This window comes from Rhinolophus ferrumequinum, chromosome 6 (assembly GCF_004115265.2).
Source record: "Rhinolophus ferrumequinum isolate MPI-CBG mRhiFer1 chromosome 6, mRhiFer1_v1.p, whole genome shotgun sequence".
In the NCBI taxonomy this organism is placed as follows: domain Eukaryota; kingdom Metazoa; phylum Chordata; class Mammalia; order Chiroptera; family Rhinolophidae; genus Rhinolophus; species Rhinolophus ferrumequinum.
In genome coordinates, this window is record NC_046289.1 from 92,613,390 (window position 1) to 92,630,440 (window position 17,051).

Genomic DNA, 17,051 nt, shown 5'->3' on the forward strand with positions numbered 1-17,051 from the left:
TTTCTAGATTACTTATGATACCTAACACAATGTCAATGTTATGTAAATAGTTGTTTTATTATATCGTGTAGGGAATAATGACAAGGAAAAAAGTCTATACATGTTTAGTATAGATGCACCCCTCATAGGCCTAACTACATAGTACGTATGTCAGCAGCAACATAACATTTTTAAAAAAACTGTTTTCAATCTCTAGTTGATAGAATCTGTGAATGCAGAAACCACAGGTATAGGGGCCAACTGTACGTAACTATCATGGTGTAATGGGCGCAGTTATTTAAATTCTCAGATTTCAGGAAGCAAGGAGGAGGAATTTAAACACAGAAAGCCTTCTTGACACAGGAAAATGGAGAGCAACAGTGGCAGCTGACAATCTATCAGTGATGAAAGAGTATTTTAAACACACATATTATTACATGAAATAGTATAATGTGGCCTCAAAGATAAACAACTAACCAAGCTTCCATCTCTTTCAACTGTCATCCCAAAAATGTCAGATTAGGCAGGCACGATTTTGAAAAAGCAAGAAAAGAAGTAATACATCCATATATATATATATATATAGGTATTAATAATAAGATGAGAGAGAGAGAGAGAGAGAGAGAGAGAGAGAGAGAGAGAGAGAGAGAGAAAGATTGCTTGCTGAGGCATTGAAAGTATGCTATAGAATTCTATATGTAAAGGATAAAAGTGGTCACATTTTACTGAATACAACCCTGGACCCAAGGTCAAATAAAAGAAATCAAAGCATGCAAACTATACATACATACATATTAACACACTTGGACATTATAATGGCTATTTATTTTGAATCCTAGTAATACTTTTATAAAATAGAATAAAAATATCATGCTTTGATTGCCTGAATTGAGTCACAACCCAGATAGGTACTGCCATAAGTACCTCAGTTCTTACCAAGTATCTGTTTCCAACCTCATAGCTGGGATTTCTGCTCTCACTTCCAATGGACATGTTAGCATTTGAAGATTTAGAATGAAGAGTCTAATTCTAGGATGTGAGGGTGCCTCAATAAATTAAGTCCTGCCATTTTGTCTCAAATGGCACTATTTTATCTTTTCTTATGGATGGATCTTGAGATTATTATGCTAAGTGAAATAAGTCAGACAGAAAAAGTTGAGAACCATATGATTTCACTGATATGTGGGATATAAAACTGAAAGCGACAAAGGCATAAGACAAACAAATAAAGAATAAAAAACTCACAGACACAGTCAATAATTTAGTGGTTACCAGAAGGTAAAGTGGGAGGGAGGTGGTAGATGAGGGTAGAAGGGGTCAAATATATGGTAATGGAAGGAGAACTGACTCTGGTAAACACACAATGTGATGTATAGATGATGTATTACAGAATTGTACACCTGAAACCTATGTAATTTTACTATCCATTGTCACCCAAACAAATTTTAATAAAATAAATAAGTCAGTCCTGCCTTGGGAAATAAATAAAAAAAAAAAGAAAAAAATGGATAGATTTTGTTTTATAAAGGGCTAAATGCTCATATGTTTTGGAAAGATGTTGTCCTTTTACGTACAGATATATTAAGTACGTTTTACTATTATGTTTATATTGATATTCCTTCTCTACAGTTAAATCAAATAAAAATTTTTAAAAAAGGAAAAGAGAGGTAGAAAAAGAATTATGGCATGATTTTCTTAAAAAAAAAAAAAATATGTGCCACAGCACAGGGATTTGATTCCAAGTTCTGTGTGCGGTTAAGAGCCAATTGGCTGGACTGAATTACAAAGCCAGAAAATCATTATTTACCCTGGAGAAAAATGACAATTTTAAACTACAGATTTCATAGTAGGTGTCACTACCGTGTCATGTTGGCATACTGTAAATATTAGCTGCTGCTTAACACTGTTATTACAGACCTAATTCCAACAAGAGTCAATTCAAGTCTAACTACTATGTAAGCTAGCTACATTAGTTATCTTGGGATTTCAGACATCAGAGAACATTTAAATATATTATTGCCACATTCTAGGACAATGCTGCTACATGATAAGAGAGGTATTTGTTTTTTTAAGATAATACTGTAATGTAACATATGTAGAGAAACTAAATAAGTGGCACAAAAGGGAATGTTACTTAAGGAAAGATTAAAAGCCATTAAAACCTTTTTCACACTGTTTTAATATGAAAGGTAAAACATTGACTAAATCACCTCTGAATTTGATTCTTCTCTACACATAAAAAATGCATATATTAAGGTCCTGACAATATTTTATTTCTCAAAGCTACTGAAACATACAGCTTTCACATTCTAGTTCTGGTATTTTCAATACAGATTATGGTAAATCCACATTTCCCCATTTTACTTGATTAATATGAGCTGCTGCAATATCTTTGCAGAGGAAACAAATACTTATAACCATTTGTTTTCAATGTTGAATCAATTTTTGTTTTTCTTCAAGTTCTTAATAGTGCTATGTATCGATTGGCCTATTTAACTTTCCAGTGACTTGAGAATTAAATCCATATTACATACACTTTGACTGTGGAGCAATATTCATATAATAATGCGTTTCTACACCTGTATCCATATTTAACATTTGGTAAAACACACAAACCAATGTTTCATACGCACCAAGGCACAGTCACTGAAGTTTCAGGTTCCCTGACAGTCTACAGCGTTAGAATTCTATATGATATCTCATCAGGTTTCTTTTTACTTATAGTTCCAAAATGAAAAAGACATGAACATGACAATTTCCATCACACTGAGCTAAATTTAAAATTAAAAGACAATACACAATAAGGCAGGACCTTAGTTATTAAGTATTCCTGATCAAGACCAAGAGAATTAGAAAAGTGTAAGAACAGGAGCTTAGTTTCCTTTTCCTCCTTTTTGTTCTATCTAGGCCATTGTTTAGTGAATTCAATTCCAGGGAAATTTAATAAGAACGCATATTGTGCTGCTGATTTTCCCAATAGTTTTGTTCATTTTTTTTTCTGTTGTGCCTAATGTTTTCATTCTTCACTTTGGAAACGCATGTTCTGATTTGCACTTAATGTATGACAATCATTTTGAAGGAATCTCTTATCTACTGTGACGTGTTAGGACAAACTATATAAAATTGGCTCTATTTTACCATTTTAGAACCACAAACTTTTTTCAGTAAAGCAAACTGTGTTGCTGGATTTTGCTAAAAGGATAGAACACTACCTGCCTACTACGTACCCTGTTTCCCCGAAAATAAGACCTAGATGGACCATCAGCTCTAATGTGTCTTTTGGAGCAAAAACTAATATGTGACCTGGTCTTATTTGACTATAATGTAAGACCGGGTCTTTAATGTAATGTAATATAATATAATATAATATATAATATATAATATAATACCAGGTCTTATATTAATTTTTGCTCCAAAAGACGCATTAGAGCTGATGGTCCAGCTATGTCTTATTTTCAGGGAAACATGGTAGTATTGTATTTATCTGACTAAAACTGCCAAACCAAAGTTAAAACTTTAAAGAGTAGCTTCATACAACTCTCACATCTATTTATGCTGAAAATTGTATACCTGGATTCTTGAAAATTGCTCTTCTTGTCAAATTAGGGTAACGTGTTCCATGAATGTAATACATATTACACAATGTGTGTCAGAAATCAATACTGCTGACGGTACTGCACATTTACCGGATAGGACACGATTGAAGGATGCGGTCAATAACGTTCAAAGAATACAATGTAGCAACTAAAACAGAGTGACTAAAAGGAGCTGACAGAAAGAAATGCTGTTCAAAACACAAACTAGAGCATATCATAAGACAATTGGACAGACCTATTTCCCATAGCAAGAGAACAGCAGCAACAAGATCAAGAAGAGTATGTTGTTGTCAGAAAAACAAACAAACAAACAAAAAAACGGTGGCTCTTGCAACAGGCTTTGCAGAAAATGGAAATTGAGGGAACAGCGGAAAGTGTTGCATGCTTTGGAAATAACTGCCACAGCTCCGAACCAAAAGGGCATGCTGCATCTGACTTCCAGTCAAAAGACTGATGGTAATGCATTTCTGATACTCTGCCTGTCCATTATTTCCCAGCGCACCAATTTTCTCTCTCCTGCTGGTTCCTGGAACAATATACTAGATACCTTACTCCTACTATATGGACCACTACACAGAGTCTCTTTTTTAAAAACTTAATTAAAAGCCCTCATGAACCAATGTGGATCTTTTAAATTATGACTACTTGTAACTCGCAGGACTCTATGATACTAACAGTGATTGTTAAGACTAATCTCAGCCACACCACATGTTGTTCAATCCTATGAGTCATGTGGCTAAGGTCAGAAGATACCTTGCAAACACAAATATTTTCATATGAAATTTTAACAATAATGTTTACTTCATAGTATCCAAATATCAGAGGGAGAAATATACTTTTATGGAACACCCGAAAGAAAACCGTATTTTTGTGCCTGCCCTTTAAATTGAAAAACGTATTTGACAAGTGTTCTCTGATGAGAACACTATTTTCCTGATCATTTTTTTGAAATTTACATTTACCTGGTATTGATTAGCAAGCATGATTTGAAAACAGGTTAAGAACTTAAATTGTTTAGAATTTTTCATTATGGAAGTCAATATAAGATTTAAAAAAGCTTTATCAAATCCATCAGAATTAGTGTCATATACACACCCACTATAATATACATATTAATATATATGTATATTACATATATAGATATACATATGTATATATAAATACATATGATAACTTGCATTTAACAATACAATATTGATATTCATTTATTTCTTCAACTACTAAGAAAAGTTTGGAATTTAGCTGTGATTTAATGTTGTACATACTAGTAGAGTGTGTCATTTATACTTTCAACTAAATAAAAAAGAAAATCAAAGGATTAAATGAGGTTTTGGAAATCCTCGTTGCTTTTAATCTAACGACCACCAGTACCATAAAACTAAGAGCCTATCATTTGCCAGGCACTTTTAATGCACTTTCAGTTAATCTTCACAATAGGTATAATAAGGTAAGGTTCCTTGAGAAAACTGATATTATTAAATGCCTTAGAGCTTGAGGTAGAACAAACAGGGTCAGGGATGTACAGTCTCTTGGGTGAGAATAAAGCCTGCCTCTCAGTGACTTTTTATATAAGAAACATTGAGAAGACAATATTTGCAAAGTTCCCCTCAAATAGGTGCATTAGGTCCAGAGATTATTTCTTGGCTCCTTTTCTTTTTTTTTCTTGAATAGTAATGTAATCCCTGTGCATAAAAGGACAACAGCAAAATGAGGTGTTAATCTTTACAAATTCTGTCAATGTTAACCTTGCTTGCATGAACCTTGGAGCTCAAAAGTAGCTGTGTATGTATAGGCTACATTGACTTAGTAGTCACCTTATTTCATTTAAGTTTTTGTTGTTGATATCTGGCTAAATAAAATGAAACCTTAGAGTCAATGCTCTCTTCCTATCAATCTAAAACCCACCTCAGAGCACATTATCAACATGATTTAGCAGAAAAGCCATTTCAAAGAGTTGAAAGAATTGGTCACACCACTGTACAGTGGGGAGAACCAAGATCCACACCCATGTCTCTCTCATTGATGCTTCTTTATGTACAGTTGCTGAGAGCTGTATATGCATCAACATTACCAACTGACGTTAAGACTAGTGTCTTATATGGAGTTAGGTTGAATGATGGATTAGATCGTTGAGTGACCAACTGTACTGGTTTGCCTGGGATTATAGGGTTACCGAGGATGTGGGACTTTCACTGAGTCTAAGACAAACTGGGATGATTGGTGACCCTAAAGATGACTCCTTGATATAACCTATTTGAGGATTTGGGGTGAGTAACTAATGGGATTAGTTACATGCAGTTATGGTAATTATTGTGTCTTCATCATGAGATCCAGTAACCTATAAAATAAAATTTGTCAATGAATGTCATGTAGATAATTCTATACCACAAATGAGTGACAAGTTCAAAAACCACGAAAGAAGTCTAAAATACATTTCTAAAAACTGAATTATTATCTATAAAAACACAATTCTCAGCAGTTTCACTCGAACAATAGAAACTTGAAAAGTACTGTGCCATGGTCCACAAATTCATAACATAGGAGAAGTTCAAAATTAAAAATAAAATAATCTCAGGAGTATAACAAAATCTTATTACTTCATTTTAGCATACCCTCACTCAACACACTGGAAAAAATATAAAACACATAGTTTGAATTTTGCATTCTTATGAAAAACTTTCAAATTGTTCAATTATAATTACAATCATATTGGATTGTCTAATAGCATATTAACAATAACTTCTAGATATTCACTAAAACACAGACTATTTGATATGCTCCAAAATATTTGTGTTAAGTTGTGATAGGATTTCAATAATTTATATCCTTTTCAATATATATGATAGTGTTGCCTTTCATCTTGATTAACAATGTGTTTATTTTTAACTTCTGTGTTTAGCTATCTACTGTGTCTCGGTTATGATGTATTCTGGGAGAATTAATAGTTTATGAGGGATATTTTATATAAGAACTCATAGTCTAAGAATAACCTTGGATATAATGAACCTGAAAAATTCATTGTTAGGACAAGAAAATTCAGAGGTGTAGGGAGATCCCAGCAACATGCAAACTTCTGTTACTATGGTAATAGGATTCTGGAAAATCTGGGTCACCTTGTTGCTCTGGAAACAGGTTCAGGAATACCAAAGTTGGAGTCCCATAATGACCATTGCTTCCATCCCCAGATTAACTGTATACTCACCACCTATATTTTCCCATTTCTAAAGCTACATGAATGAGAATAGGGCATATATAAGTTTGTTTTCCTTAGGAAATGACAGAGCATTCAGATGAAAAATCTATTGCAATAGAAGTGCAAGTTTCTTTAATTTTCTTTCCATACGATTATTAATTTCACAAAATAATATTCTCTATTTATGTTATACATTTCTGCCAATATAAGTTAGATAAAAATTTACCATAAGACATACTCAATTCTACAGATTTTTCTTGGAAATATTAATATTTAATTTAACCACTGAGAAAAGTAATTCATACAATGATTATGAACTTATTTCAAGATCAGTCATCAATGGTTGAAGCTATACAACATACCTTAGCAAAAATTCTAAGATTCTTTTCATTATCTCACTATGATTGCTGATCCCAATTTTATCCCTTCTTTCTATTATCTAGGTTAACGATCCGATAGGATTATAACTACTAGCATACAAAACCAAATAATGTGGATCTTTGTGTTATCCCCATTTTAGGGAGGATTAAAGAAAAAAAAAAAAAAGCAGGGAAGCTAAGTAACATCAAGTTTGGAGTACCAAAATTTGAACCTTGAATCTGAATTTCAAAACTCATGCAATAGTTGTAGGAAACATCTTATTCTCCAATGCTGGCATACAAACAATATTCTAATAAGATTTATTGTGTTCTATTGGTGTCTATAGTAGTAAATACTGTTGTTTAGGAAATCTGAATTATCTATGGCAAAAAAATCTATTACGGTATTCATATTCCCAATACTTTAGTGTATATGCATAAAAAGTTGAAATTATTATTTCTGTTGTTTTCTTTTGTTTCACATTCTAACTTCTCCATCATAAAAAATAAAATCAGAAAAAAATGCAGTTTCTCTGATACATCATTTTATTCTGCATTTTAGTATTTTAATCATGATTTTTAAAATGTATGATGATACTATTACAAAAGTGATGTTTGACCCTCAGGAAAGTTTCATCTCATCTTCCTCTTTTATTGTGGCTTCCTTACTATTTCTCTAAAGTTAAGAATATAGGGCCACAAATATTCTCAATAGAGTTCCCTCTTTAAGTTGAGATTCTATTGAAGAATAGGCTCTTTTCTTTAAATGGCTGACTCACTGTCTTGCTTTGAATTACCATATATTACAAACTTATATCTAAAATATTGAAAGGCGTCCTACATGGAAAGGCCCCTTTTCAGTCATTTGAAAGTGTTACTGTGGCCCTCCCCCCAATTCATAGATTGGAGTCCTAACCCCCAATATGACTGTATCGGGAGACAGGGCCTTTAGGGAGTTAAGTAACGTTAAATGAGGTCATAAGGGTGGAACCTTAATCTGATAGTGCTGGTGTCCTTACAAAAGGTGGAAAAGACACCAGAGCTCAAGCTGTCTCTCAGCCTATGAACCGCAGAGGAAAGACCACAGGGAGAAGGCAGCTGTCTCCAACCCAGGGAAGAGAGGCCTCATCATGAATCAATCCTGATAGTACCTTAATCTTGGATGTATAATGTCCAGATGTGTGAGAAAACAAAATTCCGTTGTTTACAGTATCCATGCAGTTTGTCGTATTCAGTTATGGCAGTCCGAGCAGACTAATACCGAAAGTCATTGCATTTGCACTATGTATCACTCACAAACTTAGTCTTTTTTTAAAAGCTATGATTGTTGTTGAAAGAAAAACAAAAACACACATCTAGATTCTAATAAATAGTGCTACTTCTTGCCTAGATGCTGTGGAGGTCACCTAAAGAAAAAGAGCTCAAATATCCACATGGCAGAAAAAGGCATGAGGTTAGCTCCCAGGTGCAGATGACAGCAAACTTTCTCCGTCCATGACCTTCTGCACTTAAACTGGCTGTCTATGACACGGGCATACTGTTTTACAAGAGGAAGTGTCTAAGCTCACGCTATTCCTATTATCCACAGCTATTCCCATAAAATTCCTATAACTGAAATATTATTTTACTTCTCATAACATTTAAGTAAGTTAATTAAACCCTTCTACACATAAAAAGAGAACTACCATGAATAGATCACAGCATACCCCCAAATTAAGGCTCACAGTAATTACTGGGTATTTATGTTACAACTTCCCTATGTATAAAACAATAAGAACAGATAATAGTTACCAAGCATAAGGAACAGAGATGTTTCCTTAACCTCTATTTTTTCCCATGGCAATGTACTGTGACAGATTGGAGGGAAAAAAGGAAGAGAAAGAAGAAAGAGAGAAAAAAAGAAAGGAGAAAGGGAAGAGAAGGGCATATAGGTTTCCTCTATTTCTATAGCCAGTAATACTTTCGCAAACTTGATTCCTAGGTGTAATGCACACTTAAGAAAGACACATTAATTTGATAATTTTTATAAATCCTAAGTTTGAGCAGACTGAATCAAAGGACCTGTATAATTAAGTAAAATTAGCACAACCTGCACCATTTCTTTGTAGAATTCATCATAACCCTCAAGCAAATATAAAATATGTGTTTTATCCTAATATAAGTAATTTAATTCTTATTTGCCTTTGAAATCATATTGACATATAAGTGCTTAAAATATGTTAAAATAAAATTGTTTTATCATAATTCCTATGTCCCCTCAGTTAGAAATACACATCCTTTGAGAAATTTAAAAGTTTATATTCAACGTTTACATAATTATAATTTTAAAATATGCCTATATTTACTAATATTCTAAATTTACAAGTTTTAACAGGTTTATTTCAATAAATTATGAACATTGCTAATTTAAGAATTTACCAGTCAAGAGCTAATATTGTTTTCTTCCGAATGGGAGTAGGAAAACAACCAAAACAACTTTTGGATCCTGCTACATTATATCAATTAGTCAGGGAGTATGCATGACAATAAATAAATAATCATAATACTTGATGTTTTATAAAATTCCATGAATTGTCATAATAAGGTTTAAGAAAGCTACATTAGTTACGATAAATAATGACATTTCTGTAACAGGAGATTTTTCATAGCATGTCAAGTAATCAACAGAGGCCAACAAATGATCGAACACTTCATGGCAGATATAAAATTATAAGTTCTACTATAATGCCAATTCATAGTAGGAAAGTTAAGAAAACACGTTATTGGTAAACCTATCAATGATACTGACTTTTAAAATGACACCCAGATGTTGCTCTTCTAAGCAGTTGTAGGAAATTGATTTTTATTAACAGAAGTTCCATTCATACAATGGCATGGGTTTACAGAAAACAGCTGATAACAAAGGCAACATTTGTTCTCCAAAACCATTAGTTATGCTTATTTAAACCACACACATTGCTAAGTCATTCCCAAGAAAGTCTAATTCAGCAAGTATGGAAAGTGCCAAGGATATCGTACACCATGCTGTAACTGTTTTGTTGTAAAACTTTTAGAAATCCTTATCCACAGCAGACATTGTTTCCATCTTCATATGCCGTGTCATTTGGCATTGTACAAATCAGGTAACAGAATGATTGCAATTAAAAAGTTTATTTGACGATAGAGATGTTAAAATGAAATTTTGTCCAAAAATACATTTATTATTCAATTATTTGATTTCCATTACAAAAATTATTTCCAAAGTTCACGTTCATAAACACATTAACAGAGAAGATTAATCAAACATACTCCAATATTTATAATAGAATATTTGTCCCCTCAATAAGTTATACATTTTCCTTGACATTTTGCACGCCAAGAGTTAAAAACATGGGAACGTTATGTCATTACAGATTCACAAGAGTAAAAACTGTAAAAGCCACCCTATGCTCACATTGATTATGGCAATGGTGACTCATGATCTTCTTTCAATGTTAAAAAAACAATGAACTTGCCTGTATGCACTTATTTGTCAGTTTATGGACCTTTTTACATGAAGATGCTGAAAGCTTAATTTATTCCTGGTGTAGTTTGAGAGCTACCTCAATGATTTCACCTACTTGAAATGCACAAACTATTCCAACTTCCTGAGCAAACCAGATGGGAAAAGCGCTGAAGCAGACCTGGTTTGAATATGTAAAGCACTAGGCACATGACATGCCTGATTGGAGTTATTGAAGAGTCAAACAAAGTATTAGCAATATTTTGAAACCCAATTATTTACCATAATTCTGATGCTCAGTTTGGAATGAGCACGAAGCTAAATTTTGTGAGATCATTTATAAAAGAGAATAACAGGTTATTTTGTTTGCTCAGCCTAGGTATCCAATACTTCAGCCTGAAAAATAAAGAATGAAGCAGAAAGCTGAAAGTGCCCCTGTGCTCTGCAAAGGATAGGTCGTCAAATCTCAGTTTTTTGAGTTCGCGGTTGTTAAAAATCATCTCAAAAATAAAGTCACTCAGCTACTTTAAAAGACCTCAAGAGTTGTAGTCTATCACCCCTCGTGGTAATGTTCTCCATTCAGCTTTAAGATAAGAAGGCCTTATTTATTCCTAATAAAACACTCTGGCTGAGATTTAAGTTCATTTTCTCAAGCTGCACAAAAATAGCGAATGGCTAGTCCATCTCCTATTAAGATAACTCTTCAAACATTGAAATCCATCTTGCCCCCACCCTTATTAGCTGTGGAACATTGGGAACTAATAAAACCATACATTCATGCAGCATAAAAAATATTAAATATAATTTTATTGTACCTCTTTGTCTTTAAAGAATTTTTGTTTATGATGCTTGAGGTCATTCTCAAAACAACCCAATAAGGATAATGTAGTCACTATGGGCCGGTTAGTCATGCCAGATGATAGGAAAAGATGCGATTAAAAAAAACACAAACATCCACCTCCTTACTTAGCAGTCATTATAAAGGTAAACTAGGACAATACACATGAAAGATTTTTAAATTAATAAAGCACTGCTCAGGTGCAGAGTTGTCACATAAGTATTAATACATCTGCTATTTTGTTCTTCCTCATTCTACTGCAATGCCTTTACCCCACCCCTAAGACTCGCTTACATTTTGCCTTTAATTTTTCTCTCTGGATCATGAGAATTTTAAAAAAACATTGAAGAAAATAAGAAAAACAAAATTAGTTATCACAATTCACAACACATTTCATGCCAAGAAGAACAACATAATCACACTCAATTCTTTCTGTTAATCTCTGATTTTTATTTCTCAATATCCTATTTATTAATTTTCAAGTGAAATGAGATTATTAACCTTTATAAGTCTTAGGCCCATTAAAATTTTATATTTCTATTCTTTTCAATTAGCAATAATCGCGCCTCGGATAAACCTCATTGGCTACGATATTGCCACTGAGCCAAGCTTACTATTTTTTTCTAAACATAAGTTTTTTTCAACTCTTTCCCATCCTTTATGATAAAGGTCCATTTTCTCTTCCACATTCTTCTTTTGCTTTGCTTTTATCTGGTGCTTCATAGAGCATTTCTCTAGTTGAAGGCAATTTACATCTTACTCAATACCTATTATTGCTGACCCCTAATAGAAATCCAATAAATTTCTGATGAATAAATAAAGTGATAAATAAAAGAATGAGCCTTTCAAAGTTTTAACAACTCATGGGAACATACGTTGATAAATCGATGTATGAGTACATATTTTTTTTCATTTTTCAATAAGTCCTAGGTTTAATCTTTTCACCAAATAAGCTAAATAGAGTTGCTGACTAGCTCTGTGTTAGAAGAACTAATAACGTGTGTTCCACATGCTTTGTATATATCAACTTATTAATTCTTCCCTACCCCTTGGGTGTTTCTGAGGAAACTGAAGCATATAAGAGTGAAGTGACTTGCTAAACAAAAATCCAAGAGCTGCTAAGTGGCAGAACAGGACCTAATGACAAGCATACCAAGGCCTTTTCAAGGTTTTTGTTAATGGGGAAAGTAATTTTAAAACTCTTTATTAATATAATTATTGAAAAGTCAAAAAAGTTTTTAATTGCACTTAAAGTTTCTCTAAACCAGCGGAAATTCTAATTTGTTAATATGTTTGTTTATACACAGTCACACAAAAGATAGTTCATTCACGTCCTTTCTTTGTTCTTTCACATAGCAATTTTTCTTGTTTGCAGTTATTCTGAGGTCTGTATTTGTAAACACAGGCTTAGTCAAGTTTTAGTCTTGCTAATATTTTGACATTGTCTACAAAAATATTTTCCTAAAAACACCTACTTACAATCACCAAATAGATCTCTTAACTTGAAACCGAATTAAAAAAAAAAAAGGTGCTTTCACTTAGTTTTGGGATCACAAAACACTTTTAGCAATTTAGATTATAAATTTTTATATGAAGAATCTAATATTTCTCGGAAATTTTTAAGAACAGGATATAGCTTGCTGGTGACAGTTATGAATTCAATAATAAGGAACTATAATTTTGTATGCCATATAAACAAGCATATGGGAGCATGTTGCAACTAAATTTTACAGTGTCCATTTGCCAAAAGCTTTTCAGATAGCAAATATTTTTTTTTTGTGGGGAGGGTGGCAGAGTTGAGGAATGCCTTGTTCCTACAATATACTATAGAAATCATTTGGCCTATCAGAAAGTTAAAGAACCATTAAATATTAGTTGTGGATAATAGACATAAAACATTCAGAGATAGTTCCTTACCTGTTTTATTGGAAAGTCTAAATGACACCATTTTATCAGGAATATTACATACGTTCCTCACCGAAGCAATACAGCTATAATTAGCATAGTCCTGAGGTCGAAGATTCTTTAGTTTTAAGATCTTTGTTTCACCCTGAAAATGTAAAAAAAAGAAAAAAAATTAGCAAAATTCAATAGTAACAAAAATGAATGAAAGAATGAATCAGGTCATATGCTGTACTAAATCATATTATTATCAGAATATGATAGATTGTCTTATTTTTAAAGAAAATGCCCTAAGTTAAAAAAAGGAAAACAGTGCATTTAAAAATAATATGGAATGTGCCTGGAGATAAAAACTGAAAGACTACAATGAAAATTCATAATGTTTTCTTTGCAAACTATCTTCCTAGGGGGGAAAAATCTATTTCTGGTGGTAGTTATGCAAATTATTATGCAAAGATCAGAACAGTGTACTTAATAACGGATTTTATTCAGCAAACACTGCAATCTATGCAGACTTCAATATGAAATGTTATGAAAGAATTCTGAAAAAGAGCCAATAAATGAAACACTATTGGTAGAACAAAGTTAATGAAGTTAATCTGATGATAATTAATTTTATATACATAAATATTTTGTGAATATCGAGCAAGGACCTATAACTGTACAGATCTAAAACTGTATTAAAGAAGTGTTCATGACTGTACCTATATTATTATTTTCTTTTGTTATTTTGTGTTCAGGGGTTCAAGGCCTCAAGTAAATCTGCAAAATTGTAGATACATTCAAATACGTCAAATGGCCAAAAACATACTACAATCTCTTAATTAGCCAAGAAAGGTTATGTAAAAACATGAAATTATTCAAAGGGTGAAAAGAACAAACAAACCAAAACAATCAAAAGAAGGAAAAAAAAACCTCCTGCTCAATTCAAATTAGGTCTCCTGGGATTTCTTTAAGAATTCTATGCATCTTTTCAAATAGTTCCTCTCATAAATGGAAATGGTATCCCAATGGCATCATATTTGATAGCAATTTTCAAAATGTTATTTTTTTCCAGATAACATCTGTATGGAAGCATTTGTTATTATTATTGTACTTAAGCAACATCGCACAAATCCTAAAAATAGCAACTTCCATGTATTCTTCAAAATGATCAAAATAATGAGTGACAATACATAAGATTGTGCCTGTTCATTTGCAAAAAATAAAAGCTTTCCACACAGAGGTAGGCACACAGAGTTTTCTAAATGTGTCACATGAATCTCTCCTTTAGTGTGCATGGACATTGGGGCCATAATTCTTTTCATTCAATGTCAAAAATCCAGTCTTAAATCAATCACACCCTCAGCATTTTCCTCCAGAGGATAAACAACAATCTCCATTTTAAATTTTTCTTTAGGAAATACAATGCATTCTTTCTGTATAAAAAAAAGCAAATATACCCCACACAAACATACAGTCAGTGTGTGTATTTCTAGAACTTATATTTAAAACAAGCTTTCAGTGTATTACAGTTATTATTTATATTAACTATATATAATGCCTATGAAAGTGTGCTTAGTTAGAAAGCATAGTTGAAAGAAAATGTTATACCAGAATCAGTCGACACAGATAATTTTATTTTTTTTATTTTCTCATTAAGCTGACATAATAATATTGCATTAGTTTCAGGCGTACAATATAGTGATTAGACATCTATATAATTTATGAAGTGATCACCCCCAAAAATCTAGTACACATCTGACACCATATATAGTTATCACAATACTGATCTATTTCTAATGCTCTACTTTACATACCTGTTATTATTTTGGAACTACCAATTTGTACTTCTTAATCTCTTCCGCTTTTTACCCATCCCCCCATTCCTCCTCCCATTTGGCAACAATAAAAATTTTCTCAGTATCAATGAATCTGTTTCTGCTTCATGTGTTTCTTTATTTTGTTCTTTAGATTCCATATGTAAGTGAAGTAATATGGCATTTGTCTTTATCTGACTTACTCTACTCAGCATAATACTCTCTAGGTCCATCCATGTTGCAGATGGCAAGATTTCATTTTTTTAATGGCTGAGTAATAGTCTACTACACAATATGTGACAATTAAGTTCATGAACTCATCCTAGAAAAGGTGCTACATGCCTCATTACTTAATATCACTACAGTCACCTTCGAAGTACTCCCATTGGGAAGCTATTCACTGATGCCAGCATCTAGGCCACTCTTCAAAGCAATTTTGGAACTCTTTTTCTGGAATGGCCATCAGAGCTGTCATTGTATTACCCTTGATGTCCTGAACGTCATCAATACGTCTTCCTTTCAATATTGCCTTTACCTTGGGGTAAGGAAAGAAGTCATTGGAGGCCAAATCAGGCGAGTAGGGAGGGTGTTCCAATACAGTTATCTGTTTACTGGCTAAAAACTCCCTCATAGACAGTGCAGTGTGAGCTGGTGCATTGTCGTGATGCAAGAGCTATGAACTGTTGGCGAAAATTTCAGGTCGTCTAACATTTTCATGCAGCCTTTTCAGCACTTCCAAATAGTGAACTTGATTAACTGTTTGTCCAGTTGGTACAAATTCATAATGAATAATCCCTTTGATATCAAAAAAGGTTAGTAACATTGTTGCAAATCATGTTCACCACCTTAATTGTCAGACCTCGTATATATGTACCATCTTTGCTTTACCCATTCATCCATTAATGGGCACCCAGGTCGCCTCCTTATCTTCACTATTGTAAATAATGCTGCAATGGACATATGGATGCACATGTCCCGTTGAAGTAGTATTTGGGTTTCTTCAAATAAACACCCATAATTGAGATTACTGGGTCCTACTCTGTCTCTTGTTGTAGCTTTTGTTTTGAAGTCTATTTGACCTGGTACAAGTATTGGTACCCCAGCATTTTCTTTTTCTTTTTCATTTCCATTTTCATGAATTTTTTAAATCTGTTTATTTTCAGTCTGTGTGTGTCTTTCAATATGAAGTGAATCTCTTGTAGTCAGCATATGTGAGGGTCTTTTTTTCTCATCTATTCAGCAATCATATGTCTTTTGATTGCAGCATTTAATCCATTTACATTGAAATAAGTATTGATATGTAGTTATTGCCATTTTATTATTCATACTTTTTTATCTTTTTTTTTTTCCTTGTTCTTAAAGAAGTCCCCCTAACATTTCTTGTAATACTGGTTTTGTGGTGATGAACTCCATTAGCTTTTTCTTATCTGGGAAGATCTCTATCCGTCCTTCAATTTTAAATGACAGTTTTTCTGGGTATAGTAATCTTGGTTGTAGGTCCTTGCTTTTCATCACTTTGAATACTTCAAGCCAATCCCTCTGACTTGCAAAGTTTCTGTTGAGAAATCAGCTGACAATCTTACAGGAGCTCCCTTGTAGGTAATTAACTGTAGGTAACTTCCTCTTACTCAGTCACAATCTCCACTTGTTTCCACAAGCCAGAAGTTATGGGGACTTCTCTTGGAACCTGGGCTGGGAAGACTGGTGTGGGGCTGGGACCCTTTGCTCCTCCAGCGGGCCTCTACACAGCCCATATATCCCTCTCGATTTTTAATGGTCACATGTGGGCATAGGACCAGCCTGTTCCATGTCTATGCCTCTACTACCTGTCTTGAGGTGGCATCTTCTGTATGTCCTTAATTGTAGGGCTTTAGTTCAGCTGCCCTATTTCCCTGAAAATAAGA

At 33.2% G+C, this 17,051-nt stretch overlaps 1 protein-coding gene and 1 non-coding gene across 2 annotated transcripts in view; both read right to left on the bottom strand.

Annotated features, from left to right (window-relative positions):
- The window catches only part of MDGA2 (MAM domain containing glycosylphosphatidylinositol anchor 2), an 806,109-nt gene that overhangs the window by 263,538 nt on the left and 525,520 nt on the right, over positions 1-17,051 (bottom strand). The window contains exon 5 of the mRNA XM_033109651.1: positions 13,364-13,496. Coding sequence (XP_032965542.1) covers positions 13,364-13,496 — 133 coding nt within the window. The remainder of the gene's footprint in view (positions 1-13,363; positions 13,497-17,051) is intronic.
- LOC117024345 (U4 spliceosomal RNA) lies at positions 11,923-12,057 on the bottom strand. The gene has a single exon (XR_004423417.1). It is a non-coding gene; the product is annotated as a U4 spliceosomal RNA (small nuclear RNA).